The sequence below is a fragment of the Pseudoliparis swirei genome, chromosome 24, assembly GCF_029220125.1.
Source record: "Pseudoliparis swirei isolate HS2019 ecotype Mariana Trench chromosome 24, NWPU_hadal_v1, whole genome shotgun sequence".
Classification (NCBI taxonomy): domain Eukaryota; kingdom Metazoa; phylum Chordata; class Actinopteri; order Perciformes; family Liparidae; genus Pseudoliparis; species Pseudoliparis swirei.
The window spans coordinates 11,116,155-11,143,343 of NC_079411.1; the positions used below are offsets into that span (position 1 = coordinate 11,116,155).

Sequence of the window (27,189 nt, forward strand, 5' to 3'; positions counted from 1 at the left end):
GCATTTAACCCATCCTTAGTTATTAAGGAGCAGTGGGCTGCGGTGAAGCGCCCGGGAAGCAACTGGGGGTTCAGTGCTAAATGATTAAATATATGTATGTGTTATATTACGCCGTTAACATTACTTACTTCATTCATTGCGTCAAACATGATGTTAAATATCAGAAACTATGTCGCTGCTTGTGGAGATTACAGGTTCACCAGAATCAGTTGGACCAGGCAGCTTTGTTCTCATTGGTCAACGATGTCCTACGTAATACCTGTTCTGATCTGCTATTGGACAGACTCCCTGTCAGTTACCAGCTGAGGGAAAGAAGGGGTAATGGACGCAGACTCCAGCAGCATCTGTACCAAGTCGTAAAGGTTGAGCCACATTTAACGGGTTTTGCTTAGAAATAAGGAAAAATAGACCGGCTATCATCATGGTATGTTTATTTTGATTTTTTTTATATTTGAACGCTGGCAAAATAGATATAGATGGTCGGACAACGGTGTGTGTTTGCGTTTGACATTTCCTGTAAAGAAATTGCTATGTCGCTAATCATTTATCAAATTATAGTGAACTGTGCATAATAACAGTTAAACAGAATACGCATGTAATGTAAGCGTTGTCTACAGTTTACAAAGGTAAATATATATATATATGTTACAAGAAAACTCTTCCATGACATAATATTGACGTTGCTCGTGTTTTTTATATCTAAATTTACAGTATGGCTTTGTGAATCACGCCTTGGAGCTCCTCGTTTTAAGGAATTACGGTCCGGAAGTGTGGGAAGAGATCAAGTGAGTTTGTGGATCTCGTGTTTACTATTTGGCCGTGATGGTATCGTAGGTTACACCGTGGTCAACCAGACATCAACAACGATACAAGACAGGACTATTGTACAGTCAGCTCACTGAGAGCTGGGAAAGACATTTGCCTTTACTGTAATGATTAACCTTCGTCCTTTTTAGCCTGAAAATCAGGGTAGGTAAGTTGGTAAATATCACATTTTAAATTATGTCTAAAAGAAGCCTCACTTTAAGAGAGTTATTGACATGTAGGCCAAAAAACATTTGTTTGATGAAAAGTAGTATTACAACAATGTGTTCCTACATTCGACATATTACTAAGTAAAAATATGCAAGTAGGGTCAACAAAATGTAAAACGTAAAATAAATATATTTTCGTCCATTATTGATTAAAATGCTCAATATAAGTGGTATCATAATTAATTGTTATTACTAAGGCACTAATGTGGAGTATCAATTGTATTATTGTAATAGACTGTAGTTGAATGGTTATATGCTTTATATGGAAACACAATATTCTATATCTGCAAAGCAACTGGCTTTAAATTAAATGCAGTGAAGAAAAACTATAAGTGTTTCCTCTGTAATGTGCAGTAGAAGGTACAAAGCAAAATATACGCACTTAAATTTAGTATAAGTACCTTGTGACGGGTTTTATAAATACCATAAGTCTGAGTCCCACCATCCCCCAGAACAAATGTAGCAGGACCTACAATATACTTTTTACATTTTATGTTACACGTGTCAATCGTTACAATTCTGGTGTAAATATATAAATAAATGATAAATACATAAAATAAACTCCCTGCCAAGCGATGTTGCACCCCATTTTAACACATATCCCTAGGATGAATGTATTCCATGATGATGTAAACATCATTCTTTCAGCATGTTAAAATGTTTGACTAAAACTGCCCTGAATATGACTCTGATGAAAAAATAGTAGAACAAATAAAAAGCAGCTGCCTTATGTAAATGTTTTCAAAGTGGTCATTCTTCAGCCATCATTAAAAAAAAAACTAAAGCTCCCTCAGCATCTTTTGTTATCTTTGCAAATGTAACTTATTGTTTTTTAATGCTCGATTTATCATGTTTGGTATGTTTTCAGACATTTGGTGAGCTGAATCATTTAAAAATAAATGAATATTTATTTTACAAAGGCTTTCTCGGCATGGTATGTTTTTTCAGCTGTTACAGACTGTGATAAAATGGCGGCTGCTGCTCAGGCCTATAAATCCTTTCTGCTTACTCAGCCAAACAGGATAATCAGAACCTCATCAAGTCTTCTGACAATAAAAAAAAATGGTTGTCAAATGTATAAATAGAGCTTTGAGCTCTGCTTTTTGCAAATGACCTGCAGATAAAAACCTATCTCTACTTGTTCAACAGTGTTGTTTTAAAACTACTTTAAAGCAATATGGAAACATTTTCTTATTATGAATTAAGACCGATCACACTGTTTGGCCACAAATAAGACAAACAAGTTGTTATTTTATTATTCCTGTTTATAGAAGTTGTAAACAACAGTAGAAAACCATTTCATAACAGGCAAAGCTATTTGCTGGCTACAATTACTTTTTTCTGCTGTGACAGTTTCTTATAATTGGTGGCTTCACTTTGTTTCCAGGAAGGAGGCTCAGCTCGATATTGAGGGCCAGTTCCTTGTTAGAATCATATATGAAGATGGCAAAACATACGACCTTGTTGCTGCTGCAAGTAAAGTTCTCAGTAAGTGACAGCATGCTTTTTGTTGTTGTTATTGAAATAAAGATGTATCCACATGTAGTGTATTACAACATAAGAATTTCTATCAAAAGCTGAGATACTGATGAAATTCCGTCTGTATTTCAGAGATCGATGCAGGAGACATCTTGCAGATGTTTGGGAAGATGTTTTTTGAATTTTGCCAAGAATCGGGATATGACACCATTTTGCGAGTGTTAGGATCAAATGTTCGTGAATTCCTGCAGGTAGGCTCGCTCCTCTTTCGATGTTGGAGAACTGTTGTTTAATATCTTGGGTTTTTCACAGAAAGCCTGTGTTAATAACTGGGGCGATGGAATTTAAAACAAAAGCATGCACGTTTAGCAGACAGAGAAATGAAATATGTTATAGTGTTGCATTATGGTTATTGGAGGAGCCTACCTTTTTTACTTTTTTCCCCCTGAAGGGTTATTTGGGAGTTTTTCCTGATCCGATGTGAGGTTTTGGGGCAGGGATGTCTATGTGTACAGATTGTAAAGCACTCCGAGACAAATTTGTAATTTGTGAAATTGGGCTATACAAATAAACTGAATTGAATTGAATTAAATTGAAAAAGACAGTCACATCTCAGCCTCTACTGCTTCAGTTTTGGATATTATTGGTGTAATGTCTTTCACAAGTCCCATATTTCTTTATTGATTGCTTATACAACATCATTACTATACTTCTATAAAAACCTTTTATAACAACAATCTTTCAATTGCTGGTGTTTGAATGTTGCATATTTCATCTTGTATTTATATTTTCAGAATTTGGATGCTTTACATGACCACTTGGGTACCATTTATCCTGGGATGAGGGCTCCCTCGTTCCGCTGCACCGATGCAGAGAAGGGGAACAATCTGATTCTTCACTACTACTCGGAGAGAGAAGGCCTGCAAGACATTGTGATTGGCATCATTAAAACTGTCGCTCAACAAATCCATGGGAAAGAGATCGAGATGAAGGTCTAGTTTGATGTTTTTGTTCCTTTTGTGGTGCGGCTCTTATGGCTCGAACTGCTTCTGATGATGAATGACGTTTTCCTCTCCTAATTTATGGTTCAATACAAAATGAAGTCTTTTAGTCCCTTTAATGTTTTGTGTCAGAATATGTGTTTGTGTCTCAGAATATAAATGTACTTCTGTGAGGATTAAATCATAGAAAGTTCCAAAACTCCCAAACGAGAATAGTGCTGCGCTGTGACAACTGCAGTTCAACAACAAGTTTTTGGTTAATGTCTGAGAGTCAGAGGATATTTTGAGATCTAAATTATAGAATTTCTAGCTCGGAAGACTTTCAGTGAGTTTTTTCTTCAGTTCTTTATTTGACTTCCAAAACTGTGAATGAATTGTGGATGAATTTAAATTGGACATTGACTCCAAAGGAGACATCCATATTTTTTATCTTGATTTATGTTGTCAACCCTAATCAGATTCTGTCTAAATTGGAGGACATAACTTGATCTTATAAACTGTCATTGTTTTATTTTCTTGTTATTGAACATCGCCAATTTACAGCCTGTAGTCTGTCCCAATAACTGCAGTCTGTTCTCATGACGTCCGCTATACTTTGGCTGAAGTTCTCTCTTCATTGTAAAAGTTAGCAACATTTTCTCCCAAACTTAATCATATTGTAGAGACGGAATCCTATTTTTCAGCCATTGTGTGTGTAATGCAAGAACAAAAAATGGCAGACGCTCCAAATATGACACCCAATTTCTGGAAATATTAGCCACTGTTGCTGTGGAAACAGGGTGCAGAGACGTCAGCCAGCCTTATGCCCATAAACCGAGTGAATAATGTCCTTTCTTAAAATCACACGAATAGACCCAACGTCATCATTAATGTAATAATAATAATGGAATGGATATTTCGTGGGTGAAATAAAAAAAAACATTTTATTACTGTAATCATGTGCCACAACAATATAGTCAAGTTTAATTAAAATATAACAACCTACATTTTCGATCTGTTATTTTACTTCATCCGATGCAGATGATCCAACCAAAAAGCGAGGAGTGCGACCACATCAAGTTTCTGATCGAGGAGAAGGACTCGGAGGAAGAGGCTTTCTACGAGGACCTTGACGGCTATGAGGAGAACGGCACGCAGGAGACCCGGATCAGTCCGTACACGTTCTGCAAGGCCTTCCCGTTCCACCTGATGTTCGACAAAGATCTGATGCTCACACAGTGTGGCAACGCCATTTATCGAGTCCTGCCTCAGGTGTGGATTATGCAAAAGTCTGTTTTACATGCAGCAAACAGTGTTTCATAAAGTCAGCTCTTGATTATGTTTGAGTTAAACTTGTATTCGTCTCATACTCTCAGGATGGGATTCTCAGAATGCAGTATTATTTATTATGTAGTAAAAGCAAGAACATTTTAATCTCATTTGAAATGTGTATATTTTATTCCCCAGCTCCAGCCTGGCACCTGTAGCCTCCCATCAGTTTTTTCTTTGGTCCGCCCTCACATTGACTTCAGTTTTCATGGCATTCTTTCCCACATCAACACTGTCTTCGTGTTGCGCAGCAAGGTATACCATTTAATTTAGTTTTTGTCACAGCGTTGTTGGCACAATCTCATAAATACTTTTTCTAATATGAGCATACGTTTAAAACAGGGGTTAACTGCACATGACAGAATGTGTTAATCATTATTAATATGTATGAGCTCACTAATATTTTTAGCATCTTCATACGATTTTGACACTGTGGGTTTCATTAACACTGTAGAATCGACTATATTGTTTAAATGCAGAGATTTCTAAACATTTAAACAACTGATCAATTAAGCATTTTATAAGTCAGTTTATGCAAAAAGCAAGAGGTGCAAAGGCCAAAATGTCCTGAAAAAACTAATCAGACTTTTGCTCAGCATGCAAGATAGATATGTCTATGTAAGTTCAGAAACTGAGAAACAACGGAAAGGTGAAGCTATTTTAAATCGTTTTACAATTGAGAAGCACAGATTTCAGTTAGAAATCGAAAGGAATCTGCATGCCTGTTAAAATAATTGCTACCATGCCTTGAAAAAGCATTAAAGCAGATTATTACTTTGAATATACTAGTATCAAAGTGTGAGACTCCTGGGATACTAAAAAGTAAATTTTTCTTTATACACAAAATCTGAAATTCTACTTTTAAAGAATGGATGATGCATGTGACACTTAAAGCAAAAGAAAACACCATATATTTAAAAATAAACTGCGTTGAAGTGGTGCCCAGTTTGGAAGCCGATTTCGAGAAGAGTATATAATGCAATATTCATAAGTGTGATGTTATCCTTACAGGAGGGCTTGCTGAATGTGGAGACTGTAGAGAACGAGGATGAGCTAACAGGGGTGGAGATCAGCTGTCTGAGAATAAAAGGACAGATGATTTACTTGCCAGAAGCGGAGAACATCCTTTTTCTTTGCTCACCCAGGTAAACCCACAGTATGTCCTGACAAAAGCACATAAGAACACACACACGCACACACACACACACACATCACACACAAACACATTTTTAAAAAACGGAATTATCTTTGACCCTCTGAAAGATTACTGACCTTAAATTCCCAGATTCGCTTTAGCTATGCAAATGATACTGTAGGATAGATTCATTTTTGGTTTTGTTTGTTGACAATAAGTCCTACAGATAACTGTATCTTCTTTTTAGTATTTACAATATTCTATCCGTGTAAATCTTGTAGATGCAGTTAATGATTGCAACAACAACTAAATTAAATAATGGAAAAATGCCAATTGAAATATTTGTTGGGTTTGTAATTCCAATATGTACTAAATCTCAGATAGAGCAATACTGTTACATAAGTCATGCAGTTACACAATCAAACAATCTAGTTAGCTCATATATTTTGCTATCATAAACATATATAGGTACATGGTCAAACAACAACAAAAAACAGCAACAAAAACGTGTGATCTGGTAGTTACATTGGTTCTTCTGTTGTGACCTCCATTAGCCTCTGTGGCCCTTGTATAACAAATCACACATTTCTAGTATACTATTTGACAGTCATAAAAGGTTGCTGCCTGACATAAGAACATGCTTATTCACCTGAGTGTCTGACCTCGCCCTTATCAACAGAACAATTTATCTGGAGACAATAGTCTTTGCCCTGAAATGACGACAGTGGTCTTAAAGGGAAAAAAGGCTCCAGTTTTCCTTTTACCCACAGACACAAATCAGACAGTTTCTGCAATTTTCGTTGTGAAAATAACTAACATACAGATTAATTAATGAGTACCTAACGGTGTTTCCTTTCTGTGTTTCTCTAGTGTTATGAACCTGGATGATCTCACACGAAGGGGTCTTTACCTGAGCGACATCCCGCTACACGACGCCACTCGTGACCTGGTGCTGCTGGGGGAGCAGTTTCGTGAGGAGTACAAGCTGACCCAGGAGCTGGAGATCTTGACAGATCGCCTGCAGCACACACTCAGGGCCCTGGAGGACGAGAAGAAAAAGACAGACAGGTTAGACTATATTTGGTGTAAACTGCAGATTTGGGGATAAGAAATTACACTCAAACCTGCTCTTTTTTGATCCAACCTCAGCACTGTAAGAATTGAAAATATACTTGAATAGTTTTACAACACTGAAACTGATATTTATAAAATCGCTCATACGTATGCCAAAGGGGAGTCAGTGGTTCCTAACCTTTGTTTGGCAAGTTGACCTGTGAACCCTCATCAAAGAGAGAAGTTCAAGCAAAGAATGACTTCTTATGTTCTCAAATAGAATATTCCCCAATAAGGACTTTAATAGGGGTAAGTGGAGTACCAGGTATTTAGATAACACTATGGGTGTTCAGTCAGGCACAAGGAAGAGTCCATTACTTAATTATGTATTTTAGACATGAACAGGTGGTATGGTAGGTAAAGCTGGTACAATCAATTCTGGTTTACTCTAAGAAGATAATATGTACCATGTGTGTATTATCGGCAAACACTTAAACAAGTATCTGCTACAGTTTACAAGAATTTCACAATGTATAATCATTCTACCTTATCATACATAACTAAAGAATCAAGGTACAGCAAACATAATTTTACAAAGATTATTGAATCTCACATTTTCTTTCAAATAATTGTTGCCAGTCGACAGCCCATGTAAAGCAAAGAGCTGGCAATCCCATATATTGGCTCTGATCAAGCCAGGCTCCTCCCACTTCCTTCTCTTTCTCAGACAGCTCCGCCTCCTTTTTGCAGGGAAAACTACATAGAATGTACCTAGTAAAAATCAAAGATAATAAATACATATGTTTTCTAATTGTTCCTAATTTGTTAATAATGTAATAATCCCTTGAATGCATATTGGGATCCTCTTTAGTGTATTGCATTTAAGTCATAATGTTTAATTATATATAATTGCAAAGTACATGTAAGCCCCGCCATTATCTGTAGGTTTTTAGTCAACTTCAAACTCATGACAATAACAGTTTCCTCTTTTGGAAAAATAGGCGGCTAAATTGTTTATGAGTCTGTCTCAAGGTTAAAGGAGTAGTCTCTTCAAGTACTCCCTTTTAAGGACGGACTTGAGACAAGAAACACTGAAGATACAGCAGGACACTAACAGGTGTCACTCCTGTACAGTTATGTTGAGGCTACATAACAGTAGGACCACCTAGAGTCAGAATATATTGTTATACCCAAAGTTGATGCTTGCCTTAGATACTCTTCAGTCCCTGTTATGGTGGAGACGGTCAGGTTTGGCTTTTAGAAAAGGGTCCGTCTTAGTAATTTGGCACAGCAGTATGTGACAGCTGGAGAGGAGCACAGAGGTGGAGCGTGGTTGTTATTAAGACCGTTGCCGAAGCCCCATCTTCTTATAGGAAAGGACTTTCCCTCGGCCTCTTGGATCTATACATTATTATTCTCACCATTCTCCTCTCTCAATGTGCATTGGGACTCAAACATTGATTAGAATTCAGGAATCCTCTCTAAATATTTAAGAGGACTGCTGCTGAAATGTCTCTTCTTTAAAACAGTGTTTTCTGAATGAAAACATACATTGATACAGTTTTTCCTGCCGTTCAAGTGTGTATCAAACTAAGAGAGAAACACACCCTTGTATGTAGATATTAATAAAGATGATACAGACAAGTCTCATCTCCTGGGTAAATATACTATATTTACATCTGTTGATTTTTGTGCGGTGACCGTTCTGTATGTATCATGTGTCTTCAAATTATGACACATCATGTAAGGTATTTGGCTTGAAACAGGCAGCCATGATCTAAGCGGTTACCATAGAAACACCACCCTCCCATCTGAGAGCAGCTTGTATCGTGAAATGTCCAAAAGGTGGTGGGTGAGGAAATGAAATGCTGATCCAAAGGACAGCCCAAGCCTATCACACTGCTGCTCAACTTCAAATGTTAATTTATCTTCCTCCCCTTTTAGATTGCTTTATTCTGTTCTGCCGCCGTCTGTTGCCAATGAGCTGCGACACAAGCGACCTGTCCCAGCAAAGCGCTACGATAACTTGACTATCCTCTTCAGTGGCATTGTGGGATTCAATGCCTTCTGCAGCAAGCACGCCTCGGCCGAGGGAGCCATCAAGATAGTCAACCTGCTCAATGATGTTTACACACGTTTTGACATCTTGACAGACTCTCGGAACAACCCTTATGTATACAAGGTTAGATGCAATAATTTTACCGTGACAGTACATCATGCATTTTTGTACATTTCTTACAGTAAAGAGAGATGGACCAGCAAAGTGTTAACAATAAAAGTGGACAAAAAACTACGAAGTCTAGAAACTAAAATCGCAAAAATTAGGTTCTGAGCTGGTTCTTCAGCTTAAATGCACACGCGAAGCACACCGACCCAATTGTGGAATAATGTTAAGCAATTATGCACATACAAGTCAGCAAGAGTATTTATATGAGATGACTTGAGTTTTTCACCATAAGAAGAGTAGTACTAACTTCTAAACAGTGTAGTTTTACAGCAGGACTGTGCCATTTTATAGGCCTGCAGCAGATTTACACTCCAGGCTTTCAGACAAGAATGCACTTTAAGAAGTCAAACAGACCTCGGCACTTCCAGGGGATCGGCTTCAGGCACTGGGTCACCAAAAGAAGTAATATTTACTCTACAAGCTGAATTGCTAGGTGGTCCAAGGGTTTTAGCAGGCCTCAAAGAGGCCCCCGAATGTCTTAAAGCTGATGTAAGTGTTTAAGTGTTTATTTCAGGGTGTTTTAGTTTATTTCTAGCTGCACATTGCATAACAAAACACTTTGTAGCACAGTGAGAACAGATGATTTTACATAAACCAAAAGTAATTACAAAAGCTGAAATTGGTTATGCAAACATTTTGAAGAATAACAAAATGTTTGTCTGTATACAGGTGGAAACCGTTGGTGATAAGTACATGACAGTGAGCGGCCTTCCAGAGCCATGCACACACCACGCCAAGTCCATCTGCCATCTCGCTCTTGATATGTTGGAGATTGCTGGACAAGTCAAAGTGGATGAACAACCAGTACAGGTGTGTTGAAATATTGCCATAATGCTATTTATTTATTACAAGTCTTAATGATTAACTGCCAAATTCCAAATACTGTTTTTTGTATGTTTACACAAAGTGACACTGAGGACACACAAAATGTGTTGCATAGTATTTAATATTTTAAAAGTTATATTGCTATAATTCTTTTAAATCATACAAACAACATGGTACATTTCTGTCCACAAAAATCTCCCAACTAATTTTGAGAATTGCAGATGGTTTGTGTGTGTGTGCACATGAGTGCCAATTAGCAATATTTATTTATTTTTTAATTGTGTACTGCATGACTGTTTCACTTCACACGTTTATTTATTTAGCAGTTTGTTCTTAACAACACGTCTGTTATTTTGGCACATGTAATTTAGGCATTTTGGAGCTTAGTTTTCTAGTATTGAATACATTAAATTACAGTGTCAGACCTGACAAATACTGCTAACTGGCATTCAACCTAATACGACCAACACTTTACAAGATTGATTTTAGCATTGTTGTATCTGTACAGGTGGTAATATTTTTACGCTGAAGTAACGGACAGACAAAAGTTGGATAAAAAACAGCAGACTTTTGTTTAACAGACTGTTGGAGATTGTTATTGTATCAATGACTGCTGAGACTTGACTTTGGAAAATCCTGTCTTGTTAACAAAAGGCTGTTTATTTTGGGACATGGCACTGGCAGAAGAGGAGTCCAGTTCAGCAGCAGAAACAGACTCAAATCATCTCACAATCCTGCATCTAAAAATGGATTCTAATCCGTCTCAGACACTCTCAGCTTGTTCATGCTTTGAAGACAACAGGCACCGGTGTTCCTACAAGTTCAAGTGTAAATATTAATCGGTAGATTTTCTTTTGGATTTGCCAAGCTAAAAAATATATTTATAATGTTATTCATGGAGTGATTCTTGGCAAAGTTACCCTTATATATCCACCCACCAAATGTTGCAGCTTTTCAATCGCTAGCTTTAAGAATTTGTGCCAAAAAACTTAGAGAAGCATTCAGCCGGATAGTTGCTTGCATTTGTTTTCTCCCTCTCCTTCTGTGGTGCACAACTCATTCACCTCCTTGATTTGAAATCGACAAAGGTTCAAAAGCTAGGCTTTTCTAATTTTCATTACCACAGTTTTGAAGATAAATCTGGTGTGCCATGTGTTGATTTAAGTAATGAACTGAATGCAGATAACTAACGATCAGTGCTCTGTTTATGCTAGAATAAATATTTAAGCTTGTTGCCAGTTGCCTTTGGCATATTTATTTACATTGCTGATATTACAGCTGACATATGGTGAATGAAAGTCTCCCTTTTCCATTCTCCTTTCTTTTCCAGATTACGATTGGAATCCACACAGGAGAAGTGGTGACTGGGGTGATTGGCCAGAGGATGCCCAGATTTTGCCTTTTTGGAAATACAGTCAACCTCACAAGTCGTACAGAAACCACTGGCGAAAAGGGAAAAATACATGTCTCAGAATATACGTACCGGTAAGTAGAAGTACAATTGCATATTGCCATGTTTTTTTTCATTCATGTGAAGTAATTTTTAGACATATTCCGCTATAGATTTTGGTCATTTGTAAATAAAATATCAGTATGAGACATCAAAGACAAGATGTAATCAATTTAAAACCATTAGGTCTGTTTTTGTCTCTAAATTTGATGTTCTTTGTCGACTCAAACGTGTTTGCATGGCGTTAGTGAAAATAAGATACAGAATCCCCTCCGGACCACACAAGTGATTTATGCTGGTGTTGACGTTGTAATCCAGGTGTTTGCAGTCGGCGGAGAATGCTGACCCTCAGTTTAATTTGGAGTATCGGGGCCCCATCACCATGAAAGGAAAGAAGGAACCGATGAAGGTGTGGTTTCTGTCGAGGAAACGCACAGAGACACAGACCACCACAGTTAGTTAAAGCTCAGATTCAATAGTCAAACGCCACGACTTTCATCTTACAGAAGCTTTAGTACATGTATATATTAATTACACACATTCTGAGGCAGAGATGAGATGGATCAGTTAAAATAAAAAATATAATCTATCCACAGCAACAGGGTTATATATATATATATATATATATATATATATATATATATATATATAATATGATGATCCTGTACCATTGCTCTCCCAGCTTGTTTCTGCTTGACCATGATCTGTTGTGATCTCACTGTATTGTTTTAGCGTAGACACAGTAGTGAAGTATTTTATGAATGATAAAGGTAAATAATTTTCAAGTTTAATACATTTTTGGACTAGGTACTCTCTCACATTGTTACTGTACATGAAAATCACGAAAGGTTTTGATATGCAAAAAATTTTCATCACTCTTAAATATGTTTAGTTGCTAATTATTTTAGATACTGTATTTTTTCTTGATTGAGAATTTATAATCTTCACACTATCAGCCCAAATAACTATAATGCAAATATATACTTTAGTTTGATATCATGTTTGTGTCAAAAAATTACTGTCACCAACTGATGGACCCATTTTTTGTTCATTGGCTGGGAGAGTTTTACACTAGCATCAAAACCATTACAATAAATACAAATGTAGATATTATAGCTGCAGCTACTGTGTTAAGAATAGTTTATTTTGTATTTCTATGTTTTTCAAATGTCACATATTTTACATGTTGAGCCATTACCGTATAATCAGATTATACTGATTGCAACTCTTTACTCACTTTTTGTCTGCTTTTATGAAATAAGAAGTAATTTCAGTTTGAACGCTGATGAGATATTCCTAATGAGCTACATATTCAAAGTTAACATTGTGTTATTTGGTATTTATTCTTTTATTGTCTTAACCCTTGTGTTGCCTTAGGGTCATTTTGACCCGAATCAATATTACACCCTCCCCCCGTTAGGATTAATTTGACCCCATTCAATGTTTAATGTCGGTGTTCTTTCGGTAGTCAACAAACAAACATAAAGTGCCTCACACTTAAACTTGGAAAACAATATTAATTCTAATAATTTTCTGGAGGTTTTAATTGATGGCGTCAAATTGAACCCAAAGGGTAAAATATGTTAGTAAATATAAAGGTAACAGGACGGTGAAACATTGAATCGGGTCAAAATGACCCAAAGGCGGGGGGAGGGTGTAATATTGATTCGGGTCAAAATGACCCTAAGGCAACACAAGGGTTAAGAACTAGTAACTATGTACACTTTATTATAGGTGGAAGTACTGTTTGTGCCTCTATAAGTTTAACTATGTGCTGTATGTGTTGGATACATTTCTCATTAGTAAATGTAACACACTTTTTTCACCCTATTTTTCCAAAGTCATCATTATTTAACTTCATATAATGTCCTTGTGATTAATTGTCTCCTCCATGTATAGCTTCCTGTGTACCACACAGGTGCTTCTTTGTCCTGTGCAAGAGCATTTATGTGCTTGTAAGACATGGTTGTTTCTGCTGGGAGGTAATACAACTTGAGAAATATTGGATACTTAATATTTCTTTTGTACATCACATGCTTTGCTGTCAACTTACTAATTGTGCCTCTTATCAAGTCTACATTGTACAGATTAACTGCGACAGTAATGCATGTCTTTACTTTCACTGAAGACATCAGCAAGTCGCTAAAAATAATATAGAGCAAAGTCTTTGGAAAGAGCTCTCTCTGGTGGCTATTCAGAAAATTAACATCCTGGAGACAACATTCATAAACGTCTTCAACATGTCACTGCATTTTTTACACCTTGCTTTTATTGTTACAACACTTTGTTTCACTTTTATGTATAGCATATTTCTTTAAATAAATAAAAGGTTATCACAGAGTGGGTGCACACTTGTATTCGTTCGTTTTGCGAGGTCACATACTAGTTTAATTCAGCTTTGAGCATTGTTGCTTTTTAAAAATTATTTACTAATTCAGATTTTCATGAATAATAATCTTTAATGTGGGTATCAAGAACAAGTGCGTAAAAGCCAATAATAGACCAGTCTGGTAAATTCAGAAAATCAACTGCACTGCAATGCAACTTTTAACGATAAACGATAACAAGTCTACTCATATGACCATATTGATATCACATTCAATCAATCAAACTTTTATTTCAGACTCAAGGTCCAGATATTTTAAAAAATTAAATTGGAATAAAATACATACAAAATCACATGTAAAATACATAGACCTACAAATGCCTTATACATATGCAGCTGTCTCCACAGGTGGGACTGGTAGCGCCTAGAACTAAACTTTATGTTTGATAAAACCACTATTATTTCATTTACGGAGTCATTAACCCGGCAGATAAATGTTTACATATGTGTTTTCAGCCCTGATGAAAACACACAGGTGTCCTTACAGGAAGGCAGTGTTCATACTCAGAGAGTTAAAGTTAGCATTTATTTGCCTGAGGAACCTTAGGCTGGGCACAGGTCAGAAAAAAAATCAACCCTAAAAATGTAACCTGGAGCCTAGCCAATAAAAGCTGTAAAAGTACTCAATACAATCTTCAGTTCACCCACAATCTGATCTAATGTCCACAGAGCTCAATGGACCCGCAGAGCTGGTTGTGAACAAGCATCCAAATTCAACCCGCCTCTTCTCACTTTCTATAAATGCTGGAGAGCAACAACTGTACACACACACACACACACACACACACACAGACACACACACACACAACACACATAAACACAAACACACAAACACACAGCGTTGCCTAAAACAGGGTTGAGTCCCTGCAGGAACATACTAACATAGACCATGCTATTATTTTGCAATATTACAGCTGATACTAACACTAGGATAAAGTATTGTGGGATGTAAGTGTGTTAAAGATAAGCTTCAACGTGGCTTAATAAAGGAAGCTCACTTGTTAATTGCATCACTTCAGTCATAGTAGAAGGTCTTTTGTTTGATGAGAGGCAGATTCATTGAGGTGGAAGGTCAGGCAAAAGTCTCAAGGAAGGATGAGAACAGGCTGAGGAAACTTGGCGGGATGTTTATAAAATACTTAGCATTTTTCTGCTTTATCTCTCTGCACATTTCAGAGGAATACTTTGTTAATGTAATTTTTTGACAGTCCAGTTAGTTTTTAGTTCTGTTGTCAAAATGGACCGTAAATGCAGAATATCCCTAAACTCAAAAACACAGACACCCTCTAACAATAATCTGCATAAGCTTTTTGTTTAACCAGAATAACTATACAAACATAATATTCAGTTGAGTGTATCTTAACGACATGAGTGTGTTTGTTATCTTAAAATATCAAAGGTCATGTTTATCGATAATTGGCAGATTAGATAGATAGATAGATATAGATAGATATATACTTTATTAATCCCCAAGGGGAAATTTGTCGAGTCAGTAGCAGCAACACACAAGAATAAAAAAACAAAACACAAAATATAAGAAGGGTTAGGGTGATCTGGCAAGAGGTGAACTGTTGTAGAGCCTCATAGCCGTCGGCAGGAATGTTCTCCTGTATCTCTCCTTGTGGCAGCGGAGCGTGAGGAGACATCTGGAGAAAGTACTCCTCTGTCCCTGTAGGAGGTGGTGGAGAGGGTGGTCCGGGTTGTCCAATATGGACACCAGTTTCTTCAACGTCCTCCTCTCCACCACCTGTTCCAGGTGCTCCAGCTGGCAGCCGATGATGGAGCCAGCCTTCCTAACCAGTTTGTTAAGACGGCTGGTGTCACCGGCTCCGATGCTGGGTCAAAGGTATAATTAACAATCACACCATTTTATACGAGACGATTATAAGTTAAGTGCAAAAATATATTTGCTTAGTGATAAGAGGTTTGACAAAATGATAATCGAGACAGTCACTTTTAAAGTAGCGGAAGCATTGTATTCATGTGTGCTTCAATAGGTTTGTTTAGTTTCTTTTCTAATCAGCTTCAGGGGTCAACAACTAGACATTAAAATCATGATTGAGTTGCAAGTTAAACAAACAAAAAATATTTTCGTTGTATTTGCTGAATTCATGGTGCAATTACTATAAATTGTGACCAACCCTTTGCAAACAGAGATACAGGTGAAACTGAATGTGTCACCTGTTTTGTATTCAAAAGGTAGCCCATATAAGATGTATTGGGTATGCCACAGTTCAGTTAAGGAGAATGGCATTGCCCAATCAGCTGCAGCTGTGGACCTTGAGACAATATGAGCTTTAAACAGCCACATCACCTTCAAAAGTTAGATGCAAAGATAAGCGGGAGCGTAGTTTAAAAGGAGTGGCATACTCTGAGTGAGACACTCCTCGCTGCAGTCGTCCAGCTCACCCTCACAGCCAACATGACCTTCGACGGCAACTGGAAAATTGATCGCAATGATAACTATGAGAAATTCATGCAAGAAATGGGTGAGTGAAATCCAACCAACTTGATAAAATGATGAAGATGGAATAGCATGTTTTGAAATATATGGAATACGGTTAAACAATCTAAGAGTTTCATTACCATTGCTACTCTCTGTGTACTTTCTCTTGTTACGTGATTACATCCTGACAAAAGCTTCCTCTGATTGCTCAGAGCCAATTGAACATATTCCAATATGACTCTTGATAGGAATAAACGTGGTGAAGAGGAAGCTGGCTGCTCATGACAACCTCAAGGTAAACATCGCACAGGCTGGAGACACATTTCATGTCGAAGAGAGCAGCAAATTCCGCAATCTGAAAATAGACTTCACCCTGGGTGTTACCTTTGAGTACAGCCTTGCAGATGGAACAGAACTATCAGTAAGTCAAAGTGCCTTTTTCCATTGTTACACTTGAAAATATTTGAGTTTGACTCCAACAATATACATTTTTGTAATTTTGTGTAATTATTTCATTCCAAATACTTGAATATGAGCCTGGCGTTTAGCTAATTTGAAGTTAACTTGTGAACTGAAGGCTTTTATTTTCATAACCCTTGTTCACAGTTGATTTTCACTACCACAAACAGTCAAAGTCACTAAACTGTCAAACTTCAGCACAACTTTGCCCACCTAATATTCTTGTTATGTTGTCATGTCTCACCTTGCAGGGCTCTTGGACCATGGAGGGAGACGTGTTGAAGGGGATCTTCAATAGGAAGGACAACGGAAAGACACTGACAACAACCAGAATTGTCCAAGGAGATGAACTTATCCAGGTAGGGTGAATTTATATCCATGCAAATTAGGGCACGTAAAATCTACACTTGGGAAGCTTAAAAAAGCAGTAAACTGTGAAGTTACAATAACCATATCTGACATGACCTTTCATCAACAGAGCTACAACTATGAAGGTGTGGATGCAAAGAGGATTTTCAAGAGAGCTTAGACCAAAATGATGAGCAAAACCTTAAAGAGAAATGTTTGACTTGAAGATTACATACAGTATTGTGTTGAATTATCGACAATGTATACCAACATAACCTGTAAAAAGTGGGCTAGCCTACACCCATAGAATATATGAAACAGATTTCAATTACTCTCGATTTTGATAGCTTCAGTAATAAAACCACACTGTCACTGACTGTTTTCATCTGTTTTATTCTTATTGAAATTATCATTTTCAGTGAGAATCTGTGGAGGTTTGTTTAAAGTGTTGAAAGTGAGCAACCCCTGGTACCGGGGCATTTGATCGCAACAAAGATTTTTTAATAACAACTCATCCTGCATACGGAATGAGGCATGGCTAAAAGCTCACGATAAACATTTTTACCAAGACAAAACACAATCACAACACCAAGCAACAACAACAAAACTTTGCTTTTTTGTGATTACAAGTTGTGTTCGAGGGCATATCAACGCTAGTAATGGCGACTATATTGTCCCTGGATAATTTCTGACTTGATTTCAGCTGTCTGTATTCTTTTGGATAAAGGAGCTTTTGCACTCTACCTTCCTCCAGCGTGGAGCTGTCTATCCTCAGCCATACATGTGAAAATACGTTCTATGTCTCCACCTGGCGCAATAACTGTGGTACTGCACTCATTAACTGAATATACCAATGAGTTATGGTTTTGAGAATGAGAACATATGTAGAGGTCTGGTTGACTGAGTTTTAAATAAAAAAGACGATACAATTTGAGATATTGATTGGAGGAGCCTGGGGTGGAGGAGGGTCGCAATGACCAGAGCTGAAACGACAACTGACAGCAGCAGCAGAGGAGATTACAGTTTTGTTCGGCAAATATTAAATCTTTAATTTATGAGTTTCATCTTAATATACTCTGAATCTGTCATTTTCAAGAAGGGGCCGGAGCCAGAGGCCTAGGGTAAATTAAATACAGTGAAAAGGACTAATTTAAGAGTGATACAATAATGTTTTACTTTATTCAACAATAAATATAAATAAATATATATAATCTACAAAAATATAAAGTGTAGACATATTTTATACGTTTCTTTAAATTCATCTGTACTTACACAAGTCATGAAGCATTCAATGAAGCACCAACAACTCAATGCAACAGTAATGTCAGGCCAAATCTGAACAACACAAAGAGGTATGACAATAAGATTCAGGGAGGCATACAGTTGCAACACATCAGGCCATATCAGTCCATAACTTATCAGATAAAATCAGTCATATAACGGGGAAAGTTATCCTTTGTTCTTAAGGGTTTATGCAATACATTGTAATTAGGTTATGTCCCCGAATATTAAGCACAAGATAGAAGATATGGATTGATGATATGCAAACTGTGATTTTGTGACACAGGACATAAACACCTTTTATCAAATAGGCCCCTCGCGTACATAAAGCCTTACTGTGACTGAAGACTATGAATCATGGGTGCAATAGGAAACACAATTATCAGCTCCTTAGCCAAGGGCTTGCACCCAAACAGACACAGGCATGCATACACATTTAATAACCCAACTAAATCTTTCAGTTATAATAAATTAAGGCTTTTTTCTGTCTGGGAAGGTAAGATGCAATTACTACTGACTGTACAAGCACATATTTTTCCATTTTTTGCCTCTGACATTTAATCTATGAAAATCAAACTTTTGCAACGTGCAGCTGAATGCAGAGTGAACAAGGGACTTTGTTGCTGTAGTTGGAACTTATCATACCTGGCACAAACCCATCCCCATAACTCCAACACGCCAATACACACACACACGCACACAAAAGCACACACACATACACGCACACATACACACACACACAGAGTACAATGGGGCGAGTAGGAGGAGTGTCATCAGATATGTCACTATTTACATTGCATATTTAAAACATTTTCCATGACATCCCTTTCGATCATCGCCTTCATTCACCAAATGTGGTTTCACTCACACATAACACATCACACTGAAAAATGTCAAGGCACTCTTGATACAACTCAAGACACAAAGTTCAGAATGTAAATTACAACTTGTGTGAAAACAATACCTATTTTTACAGATGAAGAAAAAAGTAATTAACAGGATAAATACTGTAAATAAATGCTATAACTAGTAATAATTAGTCACATAAGAAAGCACAAAAACACACACAATATGGTTAATACACTCCCAAATGAACTTCATCTAATCCAGTAGTTTAGAGATTTATTTATCCTGTGAATATATTAGTTATTTTAAAATAACTGTAAAATGAATGATTTTAATTACGACAGCACAATCTTGTAAATGACGCACTTTTATATATTTTAAAATTTTACTTCACTGATTTGTATGTGTTTTTTGGGAATGTCGGCTGTACAAAATACAAAGCCTTAAAAATGACACAATCTGATTTAAAAGTTATCCTAAAGTATTTCAGTGTATTGTTTGCATCATGTGTTTATATGTATAACGGATGCATAACCAAAATGGGACATTGCATGAGCAGGTTGAAGAGGAAAACAATCATATGAATGTTAAATAGCTTGCAAATTAACTGTATATTTCTATTTAATAACTAATGTTATTACAATAAAGTAAACTCCAATAAAATGATTGTTGCACTCAATGTCCAGCACTATCATGCGCATGCGTATGCTGTACACACAGCTAGTCATATTTTGTAAAGGCCACATGCAGGTTTGAGAACATTAGTCTTACAAACTAAAATATTTGTTTCTGTTGTATGGTCAATATCAGGCATATATTTATTATATTGGCATCATTATGAAAATACCTGCAAATACAGACCTATTTAAATCAGTCTACTTTTAAAGGAAGACTAAAAAAATACTATTTGACATCAATGTGAATTACAAAAGACCCAACACACTCCAGGGGAGAGTATAAATGGTGATATGGACCTACAGTATATAACATGAGGCCTGCACCAACTACAGGACATCAGTCACCAAATTAAAGCATTTATAGACTGCCAGAAACTGAACACGGTCATGCTCAAGGACATTTTGAGAACGATTTTCTTTCAATGTCAATGGATAATGGCAGATTTCGACAGCAAAATATGTTGACAAGTTCAGGGCAGCCCCAAGTCATTCATTAACGCAGACATGTTGTAAAATAACTGACGAATGATAACAGTAATATATAAAACAGTAACCAAAGTGTTGAAATGTTCCCTGGTTAAGGCCCTCAATGTGCATACAGTTTGAAGCTGCCCATATAATACTCATTTGACTTGTGTAAGTAATAAGTAAACAACCATAAACCTGCTGCATTTAATTTGTTGTGTAGAATGACATCATATTCTGTTATAGTATCTTTAATATAGATGTTCATGTAAACAAGCTGCTGTTTGCCTTCACACTTCCTTTTTTTGTCTCTCATGTCTTACTTAAAATATATTGGTATATCTTCAATTCTGCAGCACTGCTGGGGGACTACTGCACAAATAGCAAAAATAAACATTTAAACTTGACATAAAGTGATTAAAAAGAATAACAAAGACTCAAGAACCCTTTGTGCAAACTGAAGTCAGTTTAGATTTTGGTTGAAACTAAATCTACTTGCTATACTACTGGGGACAATGGACAGTACACTATGCATACTGGTTGATAATTCATCAAAAGATACACAACAGCTTTCAGAAATAGGTTTTACTTATGTGACAAGCTTGCATAAATAGATTCCACTCGATTTGGAGTATCTTCAAGACATGTTCCCATTCTGTAAACTCTTTGGCATCCAGTTTATACTCCACTGACCACTGTCCTTCCATGTAAACAAACCAAGTTAACACTCATAAAAAAACACGTTCATCCAGTCCTTTGGCTGTCACTGGGTTCCATTTTGCAGTAGATTTATTGCTATTATGGCCTGTAAAGAAAAAGAGCCTTGTTTAAATTATATTGTATGATCTATTTGTACATTTATACCACTACAAAGAAAAAACTGAAGACTGCCATTTTGTCTTTTTCAATAATTGTCAGCTAAGAGTGGGCATCACACCTCCTCTGTATCATTTTATATGGTGGTTTTGATAGTGAAATAGTACATTGTCTTCATGATAAATTGAGAAACTGTTAATAATTCAAAATAACCAGACAGGAATCACATCAAGATACTTCATTACAATGATGCAGAAATGATTAAAAAAATACAACAGACCTGCTGATTGATTTACATCCTTGACCTTAATGGCATGAAACACCAGAAACGTAATGAATAGCTGCTACAGTTGAATATATTCATATAATAAATAAATATATATATATATTAGGGCTGTCAATCGATTTAAAAAAATTAACTAATTAATCGCACATTTTGAAATTGCGATTAATTAATCTCGATTAATCGCGCTTAAAAGTTTTTTCCTTCTTTTTAAAGACAAAACTTCACACAGAGCTGTGTTTTCAAAGAGGCTCCTACCTATAAAGTGCCAGCGAGGTATTTAATATTGTGGATGATAAATTGTTTCTTCAGTGAAACATCGGATTAGTTAAAAAAAAGAAGTATATTGAGACCCCATTGGTCCTGTCATCTATAACATTGAACAGCACTTTATAGGTAGGAGCCTCTTTGAAAACACAGCTCTGTGTGAAGTTTGGTCTTTAAAAAGAATGAACTTTTAACTGCGATTAATCGCGATTAATGAATTTCAAAATGTGCGATTAATTAGTTAATTTTTTTTAATCGATTGACAGCCCTAATATATATATATATATATATACTGTATATGTATATCTCTGTATATACAGTGTGTTGTCAGAGTGGTTAGCTCTACATTCAGGTTTGCATATTAGAGCGGCTTACTTGTTTCAGGTCTGGCTTTGGGCACATCTTGTGAGTATGTGTCAGTGGGGAGTGTGTGGCCGGTATCTCTGCGCTCAGTCACAACCATTGTCCACGGCACCATGGCTGGAAGGACAAGGGGCCTCTGGTTGTGGTACTTGAGACGGTACGTTTCCGTCATACAGTTATCCACAGTGAAGTATGTTGTCAGAGAAACCCCTTGGGCTGGCACTGCCTGTTCCACTCTGCATCCATTCTGCAGTCTTTCCTCAATTTCACATGACGACGGGATGCTCCTCTCTGGGTCAGAGCCCGACTTGGAACTCGCATCTGAGAAGGTTCTGAGGCCTTTAATGTCAGGCCTCCTGTGAGGACTAACATAGAATATGGACGTGGAAAGACAAGGACTCAATGGAAAGGGTTCTTGAAGCATCCTCGGAAGAAATACTGTGTGGCTCTCTTCACCCTGGCAAGGGGCGATCCGCTGGGTTGGTCGCAGTTGAGGCGACCCCGGTGTGCCGAGCTGTCGCTGATTGTTCAGTTGGAGTGGCTCCATGGTCACATTGCTGGGAGAGTGGTATGGTAGGACTATATGAGGACACTGGAATTCAGAGGCGCCAGGGTTTTCTCTGTCCTCAGGCTCAGAGAGAGCTAAATCATCGGCGCTGTTCCATTCAGACCTGCTGTTTTTTGTAATGTGCCTCAGAGCTGGACTTTCTCCTGCGTGCCCTCTGCAGGTGGTCTGCTCACTCGACTTGTTGTCCGAGCCTGTGGATTCCCTCTCTGAGGATACTGCTTTTCTGGAGGTACTAGAAGTGTACTTTGATTTCCATCTACAAGAAGGAATGATGGAAATAATAATTTTATATGAATGGAAATACAATTTATGAATAGTGTTTAATAAAGGGCACTACCTCGCAGTTGGACTGCACTTTAGATGTGAATGTGAAACTTGGTCATGGTTCCTTCCCTGAGGTTTAGGTTGATGTTTACCTATGACATATTAAAAAAAAGGTGATCAAAACATAATTAGAGGAAGAAAATATATATAGCTGTATAGCTAACTTCATTATAAAGTAACTACAGTATTTACATATTGTAATTAGTGCAAGAGGTTATGACATTTTATCATCTGACCTTTCTTCCTCTTTAGAGTTCAATTTATTATAACAAAACAAGAATGCAGAAATCTTCTAAATTCTGTCCAAAAATAAAAATCTCAAGAATACAACAAATGAAAAGACGCATAACAAAACAGCAAGAAGATTAGAGACAGGTGGAACAAAAATAGATTGGAGTGCAATGAGTGAGATTCATGACATGTTCTCAGCATTTAGAGATTGACTTTAGAATCATGACAATTAAATCAAAATCTGCTAAATCACAGATTTGAGACTTTAACCATTCAATTTAGAGTTTCGTTTTTTTACTTTCTCCTAATCATCTTTCCTAAATATGAACTAGGCATACATGCACATACTTAAAATTACTAAAAAGTAGAGACCAAGTCAAGACAAAATCATCTCGACACAATGAAACCGATGTTCTCTCTGGACACCAGGGGGCAGCAGAAGATTATTAATCTCACAGGGCTTTCTCACAGCTGGATGGACCAGCCAGCACACTCACTCAGCCAGCCTCCTGCTGAATTCCTTCCCTTTAAAAATAGATGTGTCATTTTTTGTTTTGTTGCTGTTGCCCCGGAGAGGCCCATGCAGGGATAAAAGCTTTAGCTGTCTGTTGGAAACACTGTCTCTAGATGCACAGAGCCTTAAAAAGTATCAAGTGGAGCACGCTCAAAGTACTGTATTAAACAAAAAGATATTTATGACAATGCCGGCAGCCACGTCCAGCTGTGCTTTCTGAACACTAATGGCTTTGAGGGATTATCATCAGATTAATACCTGTGGAGGGCCGACTGGGTTAAGACGTGAAGAAGCAAGTCAGAGCTCACAAATCAATCTTCAATTACTCTCACATTACCAACTCAGTTCATCTGTTAGAGTAACGGAAATATAGAAAAAGAAAGAAATGAATAACCTTTCTTCCTCTTTTTGAAATTAGGTAAAGTAGGGTGTGCGTAAATACCAAACACATGTTGCACTGACAGAAAACTGGTATATCTTGTATTTACAAATCTGATCTACTGTACGGTTTATCATTCTTAATTTCCCTGTAAATCTTTGTCTGGAAGTTATTGCAGGTTAGATATAAGACATAACTTAGCCATGTTCATGTTCTTTCGTATCATGTTTTGATTTTCACCTCATGCTACCTTGGTTGGTGGTATCTCATTTTATACTTCTTTTTCCTCCACTGCTTTTTAAAATAACTGCCATTATTTATATTTTTTTTAATTAATTGATGTAAATGTCTTGCCAAGGGTTGATTATTCATTTCACACATTGTCAAGTGACTATCTAAACCATATTTTGTATTGACTTATTACAAACTAAAGACTCAAAAAGGAAGCCCTTAAAATGGTAGAATTTACCGTTGTGTGGAGGTGAGGACATTATACTGGATTTGTCATTGCCTCCCTTTTGTTGCAGCTGACTGAAAATAAAAAACACAAACATTGTTCCATATAAGTTTTGAAGCAGTAAAGCAAAGGTCATGGGCTCCAAATATTGCAAAGAACCAAGTTAAAATAACAGCAGGTGTGATGTTTGTGAGGGAAGGATTTCACAATCTGTGTAGATTATATACACCTCACAAAATGTGACTTCAATCAAGAAGTTGAAGCTTTCTTCCTGCTGCATTGCTTTAATATACGGCACAAGTTATTTAAAAGGTATCGTCATGTGGCCTAGTTTCCAAAGAAATCAAAAGTATTTCTGAGTGATGATTCAGACACAGAAGCATAATCACGATTCTTAAAATAACAAAGAAGTGGAAGAATGGATTTAAGAACGTGTACCGAGAAATGGTTGAAAGTGGTCTGTCAATAATTGCTAATAACGTTTAGTTTTTAACTCATTCATTATTTCCTTGTGGTGGAAATTACTTCATGATAAATATATGTATATGAACTTAAGACTGCAGCTAATAAAACCCAACAAGATATTCTTCCATTAAGTAAAGGATTTCTAATTTCTATAAAAATATCCTGTTAAAAGATATGTTCCCATTTGTTCAAGTCATTCTTAAAACAATAGTCTGGTCCCCATATGAACACTAAAGCAGGTTCCTCTTGTTCTTACTGGATATTTAAATATTCCTTCCTAATATATTTTCTATGCAAGTGGTGGGTTTAATATGATAACGTATTGTCGTACAATGGAAGCATATCGTGATGAATTCATACACCGAGATATCAGGATAGACAATAAAGTTTTCTAAATTGATAATCACAAGCATATACTAACTCAAATGTATCAGATTTTGCACTAATGTTTTTTGAGAAAAAGTATACTTTTCATCTGTGAAGTATGTAGTTCACAAAACCATGTGGTTATTTCATATACCTAGTGATTAAATTAATTTGGATAAGCTCTGTTGAAACCTTTCGCGCTTTTGTTTACGATATTTCAGGATTTTTGGAAGTTTTGAAGATATCCAGTTGATTTGTCAAAATCACACTGCAGAAGCCGATTATCATCTTCAGATACACTTTAGAATGCACTCTTACATAGAATATGTTTTTCCCATAACTTCCATTGAAAGCTCATTAGGAAGTCATCTTTTAATGGCCAATGTGTACTGGAGGAATGATGACAGCAAAAAGAATAAAACAGTTTCAACCTTAATATTGGCACCGGGCTATTATTTTAAGACATACTTGAAACATGTTTATTCTTTAAACTCTTGTAGTTCTTCAGAAAAAACATTACGTATTTACTTACTGACTTTCTTATTTATTTACCGCTGTAACAACTAAGTGATTCATTTACCTTGTAAAGTTCCCACTTCTTGAATGTGTAACCTCCATGAGTCCTTATAAAAACTGTCCATTGGACAATGTTTCTTACCTTTGCAGCTGTGCCTCTGGTGTTGATTGCTGGTCTTTGACAACAAAGCTATCGATGCCAGGTGAATCAGGGTTGGTGGAGCCACTGCTGAGTCTATCGCTGCTCTCATAGCCAGACTCTGTCCTTTGGATGGTCCATGTATCACTTTGCAGCAGTGTCTTTGGCCCCCCCTTAAGTCTGCTGTCCCTTTGGTTGGCCCTGCTCTCTGACTCTACAGAGCTGTGGCTCTCAGTTTTATGTCGCTGCTCCTCCTCATAAATCGTCATTAAACACTTCTGCTTCCTATCATCCCTGGTTCGTACATCTTCCTGCTCGCCGTCTCGGCTTTGTTCAGTGTGCACTCGTTCTTGTGATGAAGGCTTACTGTGCCGGGGGCTTTCGTGTTGCTGTTGACGACGCTGCTCCAGGTCGTTTAGCACGGTGTCCACGTTCAACACCTCCCGAATTGGTCTCCAAGTAGACTTAGATTTATTGCGGCTTCCATCATTTACACTTTTTTCCCATTGCTCATGGCAGCTATCCTGATCAGGGCGACTTGGTGAGGTGTTGGTCCTACGGCTGTGCCCACCACCCTGCGTACTGAAGAACTGCCCACGTGGCTTCTGAGATCCTCTGCTTGAATGGTTTGATGACTTCAGTGCGCGGATAGGTTTTACATTTTTGGTCCACAGGAGTCCTCGGTCCATTCTCTGGAGGAGATGAAGATCTTGCATGTGTCATTTCTAGAGAGAAGACATGGATTATCGATCAAAATTCTCTGACATACGTTATTTTTTACACTGGCTTGCCCCTGTATGCCTTTTGCCTCTCTACTATCAGTGTTTCCTATGATGCAGACACAATGCTCTACCTTTCTGTTGTGATAAGTCCATTTTCCGATGCCCTTGATCCTTTTTTGATGTTTCACTTGGCCTCTGCAAATTCTCCATGAAAGGTTCCTGGTATTTGTTAGGACTGCCGAGGGGAAGTTTCACTGAGGAAAAGAAATATTGAAATTGCAGATGACTGGTTGCTGATGAATGTTTTTTTAAACTTTTGATTCATTTTGGAGTCTTTATGGAATTCTTAGCTGATTCTG

At 37.1% G+C, this 27,189-nt stretch overlaps 3 protein-coding genes across 3 annotated transcripts in view; 2 read left to right on the forward strand and 1 right to left on the reverse strand.

The window, feature by feature from the left end:
- Positions 1-337: 337 nt before the first annotated feature.
- Positions 338-13,852, forward strand: gucy1b1 (guanylate cyclase 1 soluble subunit beta 1). Its single transcript, XM_056408585.1, has 13 exons — positions 338-424; positions 712-785; positions 2,422-2,522; positions 2,646-2,764; positions 3,308-3,505; positions 4,535-4,765; positions 4,961-5,077; positions 5,834-5,967; positions 6,828-7,025; positions 8,955-9,192; positions 9,907-10,047; positions 11,393-11,547; positions 11,831-13,852. The coding sequence occupies exons 1-13, from the start codon at positions 422-424 to the stop codon at positions 11,973-11,975; spliced, it is 1,854 nt and encodes a 617-aa protein (XP_056264560.1). The 5' UTR covers positions 338-421; the 3' UTR covers positions 11,976-13,852.
- Positions 13,853-16,181: 2,329 nt separating this feature from the next.
- Positions 16,182-17,528, forward strand: LOC130189955 (fatty acid-binding protein, intestinal-like). The gene is made up of 4 exons (XM_056408992.1): positions 16,182-16,387; positions 16,593-16,765; positions 17,055-17,162; positions 17,282-17,528. The coding sequence occupies exons 1-4, from the start codon at positions 16,321-16,323 to the stop codon at positions 17,330-17,332; spliced, it is 399 nt and encodes a 132-aa protein (XP_056264967.1). The 5' UTR covers positions 16,182-16,320; the 3' UTR covers positions 17,333-17,528.
- Positions 17,529-18,964: 1,436 nt separating this feature from the next.
- The window catches only part of usp53b (ubiquitin specific peptidase 53b), a 28,600-nt gene continuing 20,375 nt past the window's right edge, over positions 18,965-27,189 (reverse strand). The window contains 7 exon segments of the mRNA XM_056408991.1: positions 18,965-21,225; positions 22,162-22,973; positions 23,055-23,133; positions 24,635-24,696; positions 26,112-26,747; positions 26,749-26,833; positions 26,962-27,084. Of these exon segments, the coding sequence (XP_056264966.1) occupies positions 21,149-21,225; positions 22,162-22,973; positions 23,055-23,133; positions 24,635-24,696; positions 26,112-26,747; positions 26,749-26,833; positions 26,962-27,084 (1,874 nt within the window). The 3' untranslated portion in view covers positions 18,965-21,148.